This window comes from Apodemus sylvaticus, chromosome 6, assembly GCF_947179515.1.
Source record: "Apodemus sylvaticus chromosome 6, mApoSyl1.1, whole genome shotgun sequence".
NCBI lineage: Eukaryota > Metazoa > Chordata > Mammalia > Rodentia > Muridae > Apodemus > Apodemus sylvaticus.
Window position 1 is genome coordinate 47068539 of NC_067477.1, and position 17785 is coordinate 47086323.

The following is a 17785-nucleotide window of genomic DNA, read 5'->3' on the forward strand; positions in this document are numbered from 1 at the left end:
CTCTCTCTCTCTCTCTCTCTCTCTCTCTCTCTCTCTCTCTCTCTCTCTCATTTCTCTCTTCCCCCCCTGTGTCTCTGTCTCTGCCTTTCTCTGTCTCTACTCTCATCCCAATTTCTCTTCCCATGCCCTAAATAAACTGTGTGGCTGGTCCCTCAGGGGGAAGGGACGCCTCAGCGTGGGCTCCATAGTGTCACCCTCTTCCACCTCAGCATACCACATCTCTACCAAACATATTCCTGGTTCTTCCCTTTCTCTCTCTTTCTTTTTTCTTTTTTTTTTTTAATAAAGCACAAAAGATAACACCCTAAAGAAAAGCTGATGAGTTTGTCAGCTCCTTATGATGAGGAAAGCAAATCCAATGTTTCCTCCAATCATATGGCTGCACCAAGAACAGTGCATGGATAGATCTGTGTCCTGGCCTCTGTGCTTTCTCCGTTTATTTTAAGAGCTAACACTGGACATCCATTTGCATTTTGGAAATCACTCACATCTCGAAATGGGCCCAACATGAATAGATTTTTTTTTTTTTTACTGTGGGTATTATTTTACCTAAAGTTAGTTGATGATGTAGCAGGGTCCACAATGACACATGGTCTTTTGTGGGTACCCCAGGTTTGTTTACATCACTGAGACTAAGGAGGATAGGTTTCCCTCCAGGAAATGTTATTCTAGGGGTGGAGATGGTTTTCCCAGCCAGCAACTTCCCCACAGCCAGGTATGGTGGGTGGAGAGGCAGTAGCTACCCCTACAGTCAAAGCGCCAACCCAGGGCCACCTTGACCCAAGGTGCAGAGGAGAGCACCCTGTTTCCCCTTGGCCCTGGGTAGGACCACAGAATTTATCAGATGTGGAGAAATGTAGAGCCGTACCATGGAAGACCATGAGTGTGAAAATTCTGACGTGTGTCAGGCAGGATATGTCTGCTTTTGCAAGAGTGGCTCAGCTACCACAGATAAAACCAACAGTCTTTTTGTTATGCTTAAGGTCTGTTTCACAGTGGGGAGTTCATATATGGTACTGTGGACCAGAATAAGAACTTGTGGCTGGGAAGGTCATAGGTCCCAATGGGGGAAGCAAGTTTTATGGTTTCATTAGAAACATCTGATGTGTCTGTTCAAACTGCCTTTAAAATGTGTGCTGCCAGCCTCAGCTCCTAAACACGGCTAATGCTCTGGAGAATAATCGGCTGCTCAGGCACAGGGAAGCTGTGGCAGGTGGCCTAATTCTTAGCCACAGGTGACATCTATAGCCTCCCCCTCCAAAGTTCCGGGATCATTGCCAAAGAGGGCGTGGAAAGAATGTGAGAGTCAGAGGATGGGGTGGAGTAGTATATAACAGTTTCCTACAGAGAGGCCCTATAAATAGAGAGTAAACAACTCAAACTAGCTTCAGGAAGTCCCTGAAACCGACCAGATTCATTAGATCCATGCCCCTGACTCCCCACTCCCACCCTCACCAGAGTAAACAATATAGAGTGCTGAGTCATTCTAGACTAGCTAAATTGCAAAGAGGACTGAGACCTGACCAGTTGCGTGAAAGAAACAGAAACCAGGCATGTTTCCTGGGAGAGGTTTGGAGTCACTTTGAAGAACACTCTCCCATTTGTTAAGCTATCTGCAGGCTGCACAACAGGCTTCCGGTTTCTAGCTTTTGTGACTGTCACCAGTGCTAGGGTAGGCTTTGGTGATATAGCTATCTTTGAGTCATTTCTGCCCCTGTAAGCAACTCCAATAAACCTCATTGGTTCACTATGTTGGACCACGGTGGTATCTGTGTTTTGGTCTGTCGTGAGATCCTATTTGAGGTATGTCACATCTCCCCAGGAAAAGTCTTGTCACATGACACACCTGGGTACAGAATGAATTTTATGAAACTAGAATTCCATTTGTAATGAATGTTAAAATTGCTGAGCAGGATATTTGTCTAACATGTACTACCTTTAAAATGATGTTAAGGTATGGATTTAGGGGCGTGGTATGTAAAATGCAAGGCTGATTTGTCATCTGTCAATATTATGTGCTTGGATATATCTTGTTACTTTTTCTGTTGCTACTAAAATGCTCTGAGAAAAACAACTTAAGGGAGAAAGGGTTTACTCTGGGTCACAGTTTGAGAGAGCAACCCATGACGGTGAAGAAGTCACCGAGGCGGGAGCTTAGAGCAGCTGGTCACATCTTACCCACATTCAGAAAGCAAGAGTGACAAACGCTAGCCTTCAGCTTTCTTTCCCCATTTTGGTTCATTTCAGGAACCTGGCCTGTGCAGTCAGTCACAGCTAGTGTGGGTCTTCCTACCTTAATTCTACCTCCACAGGCATGTTCAAAGTCTGTCTCCTACATGACTTTAAATCCTGTCAAATAGACAATCAATATGAGCCCCTGCAGTCTATATACAATGTCTACCGAATCATGGTAAGATCAGAGTGTCTGTTGTCAAAGTGACAGAGCAATTGTATTTGAGATGCTTGGTGACTAGAGCAACCAAGCCATCCTTAATACCAGCGTGGGACATTGTTATCAAGTAGTCACTTCAGTATGCCGTGTATGGCTGCTTGAATTGCTAGGGGGAACTCATAATTACATTAATTTTAAGATCCAAATAAATCTTGTCTTTTGCCAAGCCTTAACATAACCTTACAATGTAGATAAATTTGGGATTAATTGTATGGATGTTTGTGAGACTATTGGGAAAGAGACACTGCCCGCACACTGATGACTGCGGCTCTCAGCACTCCTTAGCCTGGGTAGTCAATCTGGTCAATGGGGGATGGGAGCAAATGACAGGTGTGATCTGAAAGATTATTTGGGGGCTGTGGAGAGAAGGTTCATGGCTGCCCTTCCCAGAGGATCTGGGCTTGATTTCCAGCACCACAACTGTATGTAATTCCAGTGTCAGGGGGTCAGATGTTTGCGTTGGCCTCTGTGTGTACTAGGTATGCATGCAGTGCATAGACATACATTCAAGCAAAACACCCATACACATATGATGATGCTGGTGATGGTGATGGTGGTAGTGGTGATGTTGGTGATGCTGATGGTGGTGATGATGATTTGGTCCAGGCTTATCCATCCTGTTAGAGCTATACCTAACCATGTTGACAAGGTTCTTATTCTTGCCAAAAATGTTGCAAAGCTATTCTGTTTTGCTGTGTCTCTGAAGTGCATATTGTTGTGATTGACCTGAAGTAAATTCATGAGATACTTTCTCATCAAAAAAGGGCAGAAGAATAGGTCAGATATGAAGGGGACTGGAAAAAAACTGGCTGAAATATTTTATGATAACAAGGATGAGATTTTCCCAGTCTTCAAGTACACGAAGAGCCATTAGGCTGAGGGTGACAGTGAGCTGTTGCTCAATCATCACTGACCTCTAGGGAGAGGAAATAACGGATCCACAGCCTGGTGAGGCTTATCAAAAAGAAGAAGGAGCCCGACGTGAGCCCTCTGAAGGGACAGACAGACAAGTAGAGTAATGGTGTAGGGCCCCTGATGTCCTGCATGGACACTCAGCTCGCTAGCACCCACTACTCTCCATCTCTTTAGAAGAGTAAGACATGTTCACTCTGGTAAGTTCTTACACCTCTTATTTACCAGTTTGAACTATCATGAATTTGCAGATATCACGTGGAATTCATTTGGTTTCAGCAAAGAAGCATTTAGGATTCTTAATGCGAGCTGATCCGATCTAAGGCAAAGGAGGGAGTCTCCAGGGGAGAGCACAGCCTCTTTTCCCTTCATAACTCTTGCTTTGACAAGTGCGGATTGCCCTGTGATTTGGGGAGATGCGCAGCTCCACCGCAGGCCTTGCAAGAACACCGGCTGACAACTGTTCCACCTTTACCAAATGAGGAGCTGCGTTTTCTGAGCGTCACTCACAGTTCTCAGGAGGCTTACTTACCCTCACTGCATGTTAAGGAGATAACTTGCTTGTCAATTTTCTTCTTAATTAGCCTCGTGATTTGAAAGGAAACTTATATGTCACATTCTTTAACAAATCCAGTTGCCTTTCCATCCACCCCTTTCAGATACAGTGTCAGAAGAACAGATTAAAAACAAAGCCTTACTACACCTAGGACAGTCACCTTATGCCTAGTTAAAGCCCTCAGAACTCACGAGTTTGAAGTTTGACTGGAACAAAGCATTTTCCATCCCCTCACACCCCACCCTGGAAAACTTTTTTTTTTTTTTAAGCTATCCTTTTTGTGTCCAGGATAGTTAGGGTCTATGCTCCCAGGGTGTAGACTGAGAGGGTAAGGTCAATATAGAAGATTATCTTGCTTGTTCACACAGTGTGGCACACTGTGTGAAGTGTATCAGTTACGATGTTGCTGCTCACTAAGACTCATGTTCATTCCCAGGCTCTGGGAACATAAGAATAGAGCGGAAAGAACCCAGCCTCCTGCAGGTCTGTCTTCTCCAAGGAGCGGCTGCTGATAGAAGAAAGGAATAAATAACATAAAAGCCCAGGAGTAAACAAACAGGTGAGTTCAGCCTAATGGGTGTGCTGTGCCTTGTTGAGGAGGTAACAGTCGGAGAGATCCGAATCCCAATTCTGCCATTTCACAGTCACAGGATGTGGGAGGAGCCGTTTTCCTTTGAGTCTCAGTTTTCTTGCCCAATGATCTAAGGATACCTACTGCCTAAGATATAACAGACAAGACAGCAAAGGCAACGCAGGGCTTGACCCCAGGAAGTACTCTGCTGTTTAGTATTGCCAAATTATTATTTCACTAGTGAGCTATGGCCATAACTGTCTGTTTCGTCCATGGAGTCTTCTGCTTGGACCAGAACAGTGCTCTCTAGCCATAAGATCATCCTTTGGGATTGAGCCACAGTAGAGGTTAAGTTGATTGCCTTAGCAGGATTACTGGTCAACTGGGCTGTCCTGATAAGGACAGGGAGTTCCAGTAAGGGAACTCCTGCCCCTCCCACAATTCACACAATTTTCTCTCTTCTTTGGAGGACTTTTGGACTCAGAGAAATAGTTCCAGATGAGGTTTTCCACCCCACTGTCCCCAAATGTTAGGTCAAAGCGAGAAGCAAAACAGAGGGTTTGCAGCTGGGAAACAGGTGTTTACCATTCCTTTCACAATCACAGGGCTGCACGGATAGGGAACAACAAGAATCCCTTCCAAGATGGAGCTAGCTACACCCGAACCATCCCAGGACCCCGGCACTTCCCGTGGGAGGAGATGTTCCCTAGCTCCCCTCGGGGACACCCCTCCCCCCAGTCAAGGCCTCAGAGTCCTTCTGCTTATTTGGTCTATGGGGAGAAGCCTCAGGGAAAAGAATCCATGGTTGGGCAACCTTGATGATTGTGCACAAGTGCCAGGTTTCCCAGTCTTGATTAGGCAGGATTAGGCCCATGTTGGTTGAGTTCCGACTCCTAACAATCCTTGCTCCCAGCCTCAAAGCCTTCTTGACCTTGACTCACAGGCCTCTCCCCGCATTCCTGAAACCTTTTTTTCAAGGTTTCTGTCTGTCTCTGTCTGTCTGTCTCAACCTTGCATATAGGTCTCTTTTTTGAGGTCACAATTTAGGAGTTTTCTAGTTGTTCCTGAGAAACTCTAAAGGCCCCTTATACTTTACACAATCTGATAGAAGCTCCCAAATCAGGACATTATATGTGCATTTACTTGTAAATTGCTTTATTGATTGATGGTTGATTATAAAATTGTTCCTCCTGACTTGATTTCTAGGCATCTTCATACTAATAAAGGAAGGTTGACTGAACTTCATTGCACAAGCTTGAGGAACTAGGGACATGGCTGCTGATTAAGGCCATGCTTGCTGTGCAAACATGACGACCCAAGTTAAGTTGCCCAGAGCCCACAGGCATGGTGGCATGTGCCTGCAACCTCAGCCTTGGGTGGGCCAGAGACAGACAGTGTACACACACACACACACACACACACACTGAATGACATTTGTGGACCATAGAATTCAACTCTATGAGTGTGCAATGTTTCAATGGTTTTGAAGCACACATAACATACAAGTTTCACAGATATTGTCTAATGCCTGGAAAGCTTAGAGAAATTGATGTTCACAGTTCCATCTTTTACTTTAGCAGCTTTGGCTTGGACACATATATTAGTTTTTACAAAAATCTTTTGTGTGTGTGTGTGTGTGTGTGTACACTATGTGCATTTGTTTGAGTGCTGCTTGTGGTGTGTGGATGGATACGTAGGGGTCTGGGAACAACCCTGGGTGTCTCTTCTCACCCTCCATTTTGCTATGAGGTGGGCTATCTTGCTGTTTGTCATTGCCTATGCAGGGTAGCTGGTTCTTGAGTCCCTGAGAGCCTCCTAATTTACACAGCAAGACATTTCAAGGAAAGGAAACCAGTAGGTTGGAGAGATAGCCAGGATGGTAAGTGCTACCTGAGCAAGCACAGGGACCCGAGTTCCATCCTCAGCACCTACCCAAAAAGACAATTGTAGTGTAGCGCCCCAGAGAGAGCCTGTCAACAAGGCGAATGATACCTGCGGAATAGCAACGTTGTTTGCCCTTTGCCCTTCATATACATATGCATGTGCATACACATGTGCAACTCTACACATGCATACACATACACACACACACACAGAACGAGGGGGGGAGAGAGGAAGGAGATAAAGAACCTTACTTTTTTAAAATAGAGATTTATAGAAAACATGTTGATGACCTTATAGAGTTAAGGAGATTCATTTATAATTTAAAAGGAATGCTGGGCTATAGGATGCCTTTGCCCCGTGCCATCAAGTCTGATGTCCTTGGTTCGATCCCTGGGATCACAGTGGGAGGAGAGAACTGACTTCCAACAGCTGTCTTCTTATCTGCACATGAATACTCTGTCCCATGTGTTGAATATGTATATTTAAAAAAAATCTGATCAGCAGATGTTCAGGGAACTTTTACTAAATCAGAATTTTCTCTAAACAGTAGATAGAACCCCAGTGTCACCTCCTGTCTAAGCTACATTTCATGACTCCAAAAGCTATTGCTCATCTGAAAGCAAAAGAAGGCACACAAATAAAACACAACTAATGGGTATGTCTAGTGAGGACACTTTGGTTCTGTCAGGATGTCTGGCTCAGGAACTTATCAGAAGCCTTGGTATTTAACATAGCTGGAGAGAAGCAGAGATTGCTTATTTCTACCAAGATATGTTCTTCTTTGTTCTGGGCACACAGGAGGCCTTTTTCTAAGTCTCCCTTAGACTGAGAGGTCATCCATGACTAAATTATCTTCATGGAGAATGACAGGAAATGACGTCTGTCACTTCCAGGATGTGTCTCTAAACATTTAAGCTGCTCCATACTCTTTCTCACTGAGCTGGTTGATGGCAATAATTATGGGATCATAGGGGACACCAAGGTCACAGAATAGAAGCATCACGAGTCCTTAAGTAATCACATGGAGGAAAGCATCTCTGTTGACTTGAACACTGGGCCAGGAACATAAGAGTATCAAGGGACATCCTGCCATGTATCAACATTGTGTCTATTTGTGATTGTACCTTAGCATATCATACTCTAACAGTGACTTTTGCTCAATGTCACAAACCTATCCACAGATTTATACTGATTACTATTCCATGGTCTCCCCTTACTCAATTATAAGTAATTAAACCTTAGAAAAAATATTTAAATTTTATTATAAGCAAAACTGAGAAAGTGATAGCATCTCATGGGATGACTGTGAATCGGCATTGAGTTAATGTCTGAAGACACTTTGAACATGCCTGGGTCACAGCACTGGTGATTTTAGAATATGGCTCTTATTGTGTGGCCATACATGCCAGTGTTATTTCTGTTTTATTGTAAATGCTGCCACCCTCCTGGGGGGACATAAATGAAACTGACAGTATGACTGGGAATGAATACCATGATTGCATGGTGAACCAGGACCAAGCCTAAGTGACCACACATGAGCCACACCCTTGTCTTTTGTCAAGTCTAGATGCAGATAAGATGTTGGTGGACTTCAGGGTATTCTGGGCAGGGTGAGGATACTCTGTGACTTGGAGTTGGACCATACTGAATTAATGGTGCGACCTAGCCTGACTGTGTTATTCTTAGAGAAGTGTTTGGTCTCTACTAACTATGAGGTATCATGGATGTGTACATGGGTAAGTAAATCTGTAGGACAGATGGAAGTCTGTCTCTTTGCAGAGAGTTTTGGAGCTTGTGCTCAGGACTGACACACAAGCCAGGCTCTCCGAGTTTTGTTCCCATCCTCCTGAAGGATTTTTATGTTTGCTTCCCACCTTCACGATGCCTTTGTAGAAGAAGGTGAGCATACTCAGAAACAGAGGCATCCAATGGCTGGATGTACCTTGATCCCTCAAGAAGGAGGAGAGATGAATGAATGAATGAATGAATGGTGTTGTAGAAGTTACCACAGGGAGCTTACCTGAAACTCAGTGTCAGTGGTCAGTTGTGTGATCAGACTTGTGGGGCATTTCCTGACCTGCACAGTAAGGGGAGCCTGGTTGTGTAGCACTAGAAGCCTGTCCACCGAAGCCTGGCTTGGCTGCTGTCCTTGGAGGGTTGGTGGCAGATGCTGGTATGTAGGACCAGCATGGATGGCAGAGGAAGTTCCCACCCCAGGAGCAGGTGTTTCTAATGTTACACTGGCCACAAATCCAAGCTTCTCTTTCTCTTTCATGTATAATTTTTTTCTTGCTTACTCCTAAGAAAGATAGTTCACAAGTTGCTGCCTCGGCAGCACAGTTTGGCTTTCGGAATGCAATTTGCATTCCAGCTACCTCTGAGAGAGCTGGTCTCCTGTCTCAGGGTGGACTGTGGGAAGACATGCGTAGCTGATTTCTGTTAATGAACCTTAGGTAGGGTAGCCCAGAGTCCAGAAGAAAGTATTGCATATATATCACGTTCATGACAACGGGCTATTGGAAGTGGAATGTTGGCTATCTGAATGCCCATCATTGCAGTAGGAGAGACCAGAAGAAGTTCCTAACTTCTGCGGTGGAGTTTTCTGGCAGTGGAGAACTGGCGAGAGGACCCATGTACCCGTGACTTAGTAAGAAAGTGTCCAAGGGAACCAGTAAATCATTTGGGGGTGAAATCAAAGATGTATTTGATTTTTACCCTGTTTTTGGCGTAGGGATTTCTAAAACCATTGGAGTGACAGGAGCATGTTTTGTTTTCCATAGTGACCTCTTCCTTCTCTACCTGAGCTTATGCTGATGACATTCTAGGGGACTTTAGTTAGGTCCCCTAGAATGCTTTAGGAGGGGACTGGTCACTAGAAGATCAGGATAGAAGGGCTGTGATGAAGAGATAATTTTTTTGTGTAAAATAATTTTTAGCTATTTATCTATAAAAAATATCCAGTGATTTATTTTATAGCCTCATGAAAGTAGCTTTGGGTTTGTTTTCTTTCCAAGAATGAGCCCATTCTTTCTTTAGCATGCCTATAAATGTTTTTATAAAGAGTGAAAGAGATATTCCAGAATGGATTTTCCTATAGAGCATAACTGTGTTACAAGACTTTATTTTTATCTTCATAGTGTCTGGATCAAACTTAGTGATAGACAAGCAGTCTACCTGGAAGCTCTATCTCCAGACCCTGGGGAAACTCTCTGTAGGCTAACACTTAGTGTTCATTCAGTTTATTATTTCTCTCACCTCTGTGGATTTGGTCTCATTTCCACGCACTATTCCAGCTGTTACGGCTGCCTCTGAGTCTACCTTGGGCCAACTGCCATCCAGTTTGGTGGAAAAAGTTAGAACCAGATTTCAGTTCTCTATGAAAACAACTTCCTTTTATATCTCACAAGGCTGACAGAGTAACTGGATTTTCCTCTTTTCCATGAATTGTGTTAACTTCCTGCACAGGCGGCCTGGGTTTGCAAACACCAACTTAAAGTGGTTTCCCAAACGGAATGACTTGTGATGACAGAGCCCTAGGGGGGACGAGTGTTAGGAGAGAGACCCTTCGGACAGGATGCATTTCAGTACAGAGTGTGATGCAAATGGTGAAGTGGAGGTCTGGGGAGACATGCTTCAGCTGGAGCTGGCTTATTTTACACAAACAGGTACCTCATTTTAGAAGCTATGTACACTGCCTAACAGTGTATACAATCCAACCAAACTCAGATGGAAGTTTTATTCTGATGCCAGAGGGAATGTTAAGGGGTATTTTATCAGTAAGGGGTTGGTCATAAGACTGAAGAACAGGAGGATACGTTCTTGTTGTATGCTAAACTCAACAGCCCAGAGGCTGTTAGGGAATTTTAAGGAATCCTTGGATGGGCTTAGGAAGCAGTGTCCAATGGTGCTTTTTTGAGCCTCATAACAAACACCATTTACCCTTTCTACCTTGATCCTGATGCTCACTAACTCTCAGTGGAACTTGGTGACATCCTTGCACATGCTCTGTTTATAAGAAGCACAACTGTTTGAGTGGTTTACACCAAACGCAGCTTTGAGTGTAACGCAGATGGAGGAAATCAGGTGACATTTATACACTGTAGAACGACAGTATTCGATAGTTGTCACCATCTCCACTGAAGTCAAGACAATTATTACTGTATTATAGCTACAGTAGAAGAGATGATTGTATAGAATATAAAACAAAAACAAAAAATTACAAGATAGAATATACCTAACAAATATTTCATATGTTCATTTTTAAAGAAATATATGTTAGACTGGCATTATATATTTGTCAAAGTTTTATTTTTTTCCGGTGCTTGGGATCAAGTACAAGAGTCACTACTAAGGCCTTAGCATGTGTGACAAGGCTTCTACTACAGAACTCTGCCTTTAGCACTATTCACTGAAGCTTTAGTGGACTAGAGATGACTCGAATGCTGGAGAGAACAAGAAGGGGAATGCTTGGAATCAGTTCACTTGGTAATTATCTACTGAGAGTCTAATATGTTCTGAGCTCTGTTTTGAGAAGCTGAAGGTATGAAATAAACAGACAATGTTATGTCGTGTTAAATATGGCCAAGAAAACGGAGGTCTCTCTCTCTCTCTCTCTCTCCTCTCTCTCTCTCTCTCTCTCTCTCTCCCTCATGCATGTGTGTGTTTGTTTGTTTGCACATGTGCATGTGTGTGGGTTTTTGTGAGCACACAGACACAGATACATGGATTAAATTATGTGGCCAATTAATACTATGTCAGATCTGGGCGGCGAGTGTCAGGTCAGGGTAAGAGAGAAAGCCAAGTATTTAAGAAGTCTTCCATGAGAAATAGCAAGATGGCTACAGTGGTTACAGAAGAAATACCGAGAACAGTGTTAGAGGCCAAGAGGAAAGAAAGCAGGGACCAAGTCATAGAGGACCTTTTGGTCTACACTGTGGCAAAGGAGGAGTGTGCTTGGAAGGAAAGGATGGGGGAGCTGGGACTGTGGATGGCTCTGTGCCAGCTGAATGGAGACTCACAGGGGGCAGGGTTAGAGGCAGAGAGTTGGGAGGCCACTGTGCTAGTGTGGGTGAGAGATGATGGTGGTGTGGATAGGAGAAAAGGCAATAGGGTCATGACAAGTGGCAGGGATTGGTTCTTGGTGCATCGTGGATGCTGAGCTCATAGGTATGAGCAAGGGATAACAACTAATGGTGGGAATGGAGAGGGAAGAGGGGGGATCAAAGGAGCAAGGGGGCATGGGTGACACTGGTGTTTGTTCTCGGTCACTGGCCTGAAGTGATCTTACTTGGAGAAGCAGGGAGGTGGAAGAGCAGATGGGAGACTCGAAGAAGCATTGGCTGGAGATGCCTGCTAGATACATAAATGGCTGTGTGCAGTTATATAGACGAGTGCTCTGAGGCTGTGTGTGTGTGGGGGGGCAGATTTAAATGTGAAATTGCTAATCTATCGATGGCATCTCAAGCTGTGAAAGTGGACAGTAACGCCCAGGTTCCAAGGCTTGCTAGAGAAGTGAGCCAAGGGTCTGACCACTGAACTGTTACTACTCAGTCCTGGGAGATGGGGGAGGCACAGGGGAAGTGGCGAGTGTTGCCAGGGTGTGGAGCAGTAAAGGGAGGATGCGTCCCAGAAGCCAAGCTAAGAATGTGTTTTAAGGAGAGTCACGAACCATCAAAGCATCCTGGGGCAAGACGCCAGCTAGATGTGGCAAGAGATGACCTTCCTTTAAGGGGCTTCAGCGCAGAGAGGGCTTGGATGGGGGTGAGAAAGCCCATAAACCACAACAGGATGGTGCAAACTCTACCTAGAGATGTAAACACATTTCTGGAAGTGACTGGACACAGATCAAGGACCCTCCTCAGACAATTCAGGGCCACCATATAGAGTTAGTATACGGGTATACTTTTGGGATTCTGATAGCTTGGAAGGGCAGATAAATTAGGAGTAATAAAACTTCAACTTTTTTTTTTAAACAGTTTTTTTTCTACCATTACTTCTATATTTTACCTTTTAGGTTAACATCCCATTACTGCCGTAGCCAGGACCATCAGCTCTTCCCTCCATGCTGGCTATTTTATAAGGATAATAATACATCCTATCCTGTCCTGTACTTTCATTATAGATTATTCCCCTTACCCCTATTGTAGTTATTGACTTTTAGTAACATTTTAATTTGGTTTAATCACTGTGTGTACTAGTATAGACCTTGATGTGATATGCAGCCCCACATTTGACACTGCATATCAGTATCTAGAACTTTACACATATGAATTCATTTCACTTTTAAAAACAATTCCAATGTCTTTACTGTTCCTGTTTTTACCTGTCAGAACTGAGGTATAGAGAGGTTAAGTAACGTTCTCAAGGCCACAGGGTAAATGACAGAGACGGCACTATTAGAGTTGGATCATGTGTATTGTACTCGGTCCTACTACATCAATCTTTCCTGGGAGGGAACATCATTAGTGAGCCATCTTCAAGAGACAGGCTGTCTTTGATTTCAACTGCACTTTTCAAAAGACCTGGCAGATGTGTTTCCTGTTGTTCTATCAGAGTGGGTCAGTAGGACCCAGGGAGTTGAAAACTGGATCCAGATGTGAAAGGGGGCGTTTGGTTATTTTAGAGTTGATCTGCTCCCTGATGGCCGCCCACGGGCTGGGGCTCGGCCAGAGCAAGTATGAGCAGGGCGGAGTCTTTGGGGTGGAAATCAGCACTTCATGTTTCTAGTGTGTGTGGCTCATACCTTCCCCCCTTTAATCACATGGATAGCACATGAGATACCATGTTTGAAAGTATCTCATATACATGTATCAACGTATACAGAATAAGTGGAAGTCACCATGCTCAGGAATGTTTACTGTGTACAAAGAACTGCTCTGTGTTTTGGGGCTGTGATTTCTTGGAAGCTGAAATAATACAGTCTAGTTCCTGAAAAACTCAAATATTAAAACTTCTTTGAGAGGTTTTGGTGCTCACACACCAGCCAGTGTGTGTATAATTGAAACAAAGTAACTCAGTGCCAGCAAAGTCCAGCGGGTTTGACCTCTAATATTGTTTCCGTCATAGGCTAGCTTTATTTCCAAAGATGGTTTTGTCTTTCTTCCCAACACCACTGCAATTGGCTCACCCGAAGGATGGGTATCTGTAGACATAATTTCCCAGTCACTAAAAGCCTTTCCTTTTAGTAGTTCTGTCTTTGATCAGAAAGTCCCTGAAATAAAGTTGCTACGTTCCTGTCTAGCGTGAAGAAGACACAGGAGAAATAGCTTCTGCTATGATGTTTTTAGGACCGGAATTAGAGTCCCTTCCTCAAAGCACTTTACATTTTTTCCCCCCTCAAGATAAACCTGTTTTTGTCTTATTGTGTTCTCATTAAAAAGTTCTTCCCTGGCCAACCTCACTGTGTTTTCAGAAAAGCTCAGGAGAATTGGTCTTCAAATTTGTAGGTAAGTTCTACAAACACAAAGAACCTACTAGGAAATGGGCCCCCTTCGCAGCCAGGAATCCCTCCCTGGTCAGCTGCACACCACTACTATAAATAAAAGGTAGGGAAGATGAGAGGGGTAGCACTCCAGAGAAGATGACAATCTGCTGCTTCCTATGGAGGGAGGATTTCAAATAACCATGCAGCTGGGCCTCAGCTGGCTTCCTGTGAGTGGCTTCCTTTAGACTGATCCTGATTCCAAGCCAAGGTGAAGAGAGAGGAATTTTCCTCCCATCAGACCCCAGATCTCTGATAACTTACTGGTGATCATCACAGTGTCCAAAAAAACTATAGAACTGAGGCCACAGTGAGTGCAGGGCAACCTGTCAGTTCACACAGGGGAACCTACGTCGGGAAACAAGGCATGACTGACACCGCCACAGACCTTCAAACACTCAAATCCTAAAAGTCCCCTGAAAGGATTATGTTGTGACTACAGCATTGGTGCTATCATGGGTTAAAATACGTGATACTTCAAATTTGTCTTTTCAGGACATACTTGAAAACGATTTAATTGCATTTGAATTTTTACTTTTAAAAACATAGCCATCTTTTATGTAATCTCCCACTCAGTATTTAAAAAGCTTGGGACACTTTTCTTCTTATCTGTCATCCCAGAAGAGTGAAAGTACAACATTTAAGCCCCAAGTAATCCAGAAAAAAAGTTTTTATTGGCTGGTTCTATTAGCTGTTCGGTCATGACTAGCATGGAGTAGAAAAAGTTTAGAGAGTAGAACTCCTTCCTTGTGTCTAGTGGTGATTTCTTTTTTTAAAATGGAATATTTTGCAATTACACTACACTTCAAAAAATAATCATTGTGAACAGCTAGAAAGTTTAGGCAAAAATATTGAGAAAAAATTCTGGCCCTGAGGTCTGAAAAGTATTTCCCCAGTATTACACATTTGCTTCAATAGGGGAAGCATGTAAATTGATGCGCAGGGTCTCCGCAGGATCCTAGCATCATTCTTGACTGAGTAACTTGGTACCTGCCAGGGCCGCATCAGTCTCTGAGTTTCTGGCTAAACCCAGGTCCCTCTGCACTCTAGCTGTGCCCGGAGCCCCGCCGCTCATCTACATGGAGTTGGTCGGCACGCTTCCCTACCTGCGTAGTGGTCAAACACTGTGGGCACGTATTCCTCCGGGAAGGCGTCGTTGGCGTAGCTCATCAGCAGGCAGGTCTTCCCCACCGCACCGTCCCCGACCACCACGCACTTCAGGATCCTGTTCTCATCGCGCCCATTGCAGCCGCAGCTGCTGCCAGTCTCCTCTCCGCTGCTCATGTTGGTGGCTCTCGCAGCAGCTGCTGGGGCTTCTGCAGTGCATGGAGCGGTGGCCCCGGCCCCAGGCTGGAGCTCAGGCGGCCAGACCGCGGCTGGCCCGGCTCTGCCAGGCACAGCCCAGACTCACAGGAGCCCCGCCGCTCACCATGCTGGAGAAGAAAGGCACTCTTGGGAGGAGGGATGAAAAGGGTCTGTCCCCTTCTCCCAATCCCAACGGAGAAGTGGAGCTGGAGTAGAGCTGGAGTTAAAGAACTCTCATTTCCACAGACTTGCCGGGACTTCCTGGCAGTCTAGAAATCTCAGCAGCCCGTGAGAGTCTCACTCTGCCCTCCCCATCCCCAGCCTGGCTGATGACACGGTGGGATTTGGTTAGCTCCTGCCCGGTTTTCCACCACACAACTAATATGGAGGAGGGAAGGGCTTTTAAACGGAGTTTCCCCCCCTCGCTTCCTCTAGCTTGTGGAGTGTCAGGAAATCGTGGGTTTCCTGCTGCATTCCATATTAGGATCAAGGCGGCAACAATGGGGCTCTGTGCGTGTGTTTGGACTTCTGGGGAAGCAGGCCAGGACACGGAGAGGGGAAAACACTAGGGGTCCTGCAGCCAGTTTAAGCTGTCAGACTTCCTGCTTTATCCCCTGCTAGCCAGGCTGCCGGCTTGTGGCTGGGAAGAAGCCAAAGACGAAAGGATGGAACCCGGGGAGTACTGTCTGCCGCGGAAATCGGGGAGAGGGCTGAGTTGAGAGCTCGAGGGAGCCAAGAGAACCACATAGCGATTGCAGGCTAGCATATGACGTCATCCCTCCCTCCCTGACACACCAGTTCAAGGCAAATTGAAAACGGACAGTTTTTTTTCCCTTTACTTAAACGGGAAACTCAAGCAATTCTTTTCCACAACAAGGAAGGAAATCTTCCAGAGTCACGCGGTTTTGGAGGGGGAAAACATTGTTCAGGTTGTAGGTATATTACGTGTGACCAAATTTACAAGTCCGTGTTTGAGCACAATGCTCAAATGTACATTTCAGATCCCCAAAACATCCCCTATGATTTTTTTTTAAACAGAGGAAATCAATCAGATATTGGATACTTGAATTTTCTCTTACTATGCATATACTGAGCTCAGGCTATGCACTCTCAGAAGAGCGAGGCACATAGTGGCCTTTTGGCTTGGTTAGAGTCTCTAATGCTGTGCATGCTTAGAGGCGTCCCTTTTCCTCTGAATCACCTCCCCCTGGGTCCGCTCTCCTCAACTACACAGCAGCACAACAGCTAGTTTGGTGCCTCAGAAGGAAGCCCCATTTGATTAATGCACATGGTCTTTGAAACGTAACCCTACAAGTGATTTTGACAAATGGGTTAAAGTAAAAGAACTTTGCTTTCCTATGAGATTTTGAAGGTGCAGATTATCTAAGGGCTTTGAGCAGTTTCCCTGTGGCGGGGATGGAGAAAAGTCAGCTTTAGTAAGTGACTGTCAATCACCTAGGAACCTACTCATGTGCATGCTATCCAGTAACAGAGTGCATGTGCATGCTATCCAGTAACAGAGTCCGAATTTCTTCTGTTTTGAATATGGTAGCACTTGCCATGATGCTCAGTGACCCAACATTTCTTTTCGGTGAAACAGTAACATTTCAATTAGGTATAGAGTGTGTCAGGGATGCTATGTTACCATAACAAACAATCCCCAAAACTCTTTTGGAATTTGAAATAACTTTGTCTTTCTTTCTTTCTTTCTTTCTTTCTTTCTTTCTTTCTTTCTTTCTTTCTTTCTTTCTTTCTTTCTTTCTTTCTTTCTTTCTCCCTTCCTTCCTTCCTTCCTTCCTTTACTTCCTTCCTTTTCTCCTTTCCTTCTTTCTTCCTCCTCTCCCACCCTTTCCTCCTCCCCCTGCTTCTCCTCCCCCTCTCTTCTTTCTCTTCCTCCTCCTTTTCCTCCTCCTCCTCCTCTTCCTCCTCCTCCTCCTCCGTATCTTGTATACAGCATTACTCTTTTTATTCAGGGTTGGGGCTGATTGAACTGTCACGCATACCATGACTGATCACCTTGGCAGTGAGGAAATGAACACGGAGAAGCTCTGACTCTGTGTTTTCTTTAGGAAGTGACCCTCTGCTAACATTCACTGGCCAGAACAAGTTGCAAACTTGCAGGGGCTCAATGGAAGGGTCAGAAGCATCATCCTATCCTGAGCCGGGAAGGAAGCACCACACACTGATGAACAGCTTGAATGACAGACAGAGATTGCTTATTTGGCTGTGTTTGGAATGTAAATGGTTCATATGAAGCCATGTTGTGAAGTATTTGAAGGCCCCTGTGGCTGCCTGTAGTGGATGCAATTTTATTTCCAGTAGTCTTTCTGGGGGAACCCAAGGTATGTAGAGTAGAATTGTAATTTAGAAACTTCTGTTACACTTCTGCACAAAAGGCTTCGAAGATGAAGGAGGTATTCAGACAAACCAGTGCAGGTTAAAGAGGGATTGATTGGCAGTGCAAACACCGCTCACCCCAAACTCAAAACCCCTAACACCTGCTGCCTGGAAGTGAACAGAATCACCCACGCGCAATGTGACGGTGGGTGGTTGGCAGAGCTGTGAGCAGGGTCTTCCTTGACCTTCAGGCTGAGATTGGCAGAGCCTGCATCTGCACACTATAGA

General features: G+C 44.8%; 1 protein-coding gene across 1 annotated transcript in view; it reads right to left on the reverse strand.

The window, feature by feature from the left end:
• The window catches only part of Rhoj (ras homolog family member J), a 79527-nt gene extending 63916 nt beyond the window's left edge, over nt 1-15611 (reverse strand). Inside the window, exon 1 of the mRNA XM_052185658.1 lies at nt 14962-15611. Coding sequence (XP_052041618.1) covers nt 14962-15139 — 178 coding nt within the window. The 5' untranslated portion in view covers nt 15140-15611. The remainder of the gene's footprint in view (nt 1-14961) is intronic.
• Nucleotides 15612-17785: the final 2174 nt, after the last annotated feature.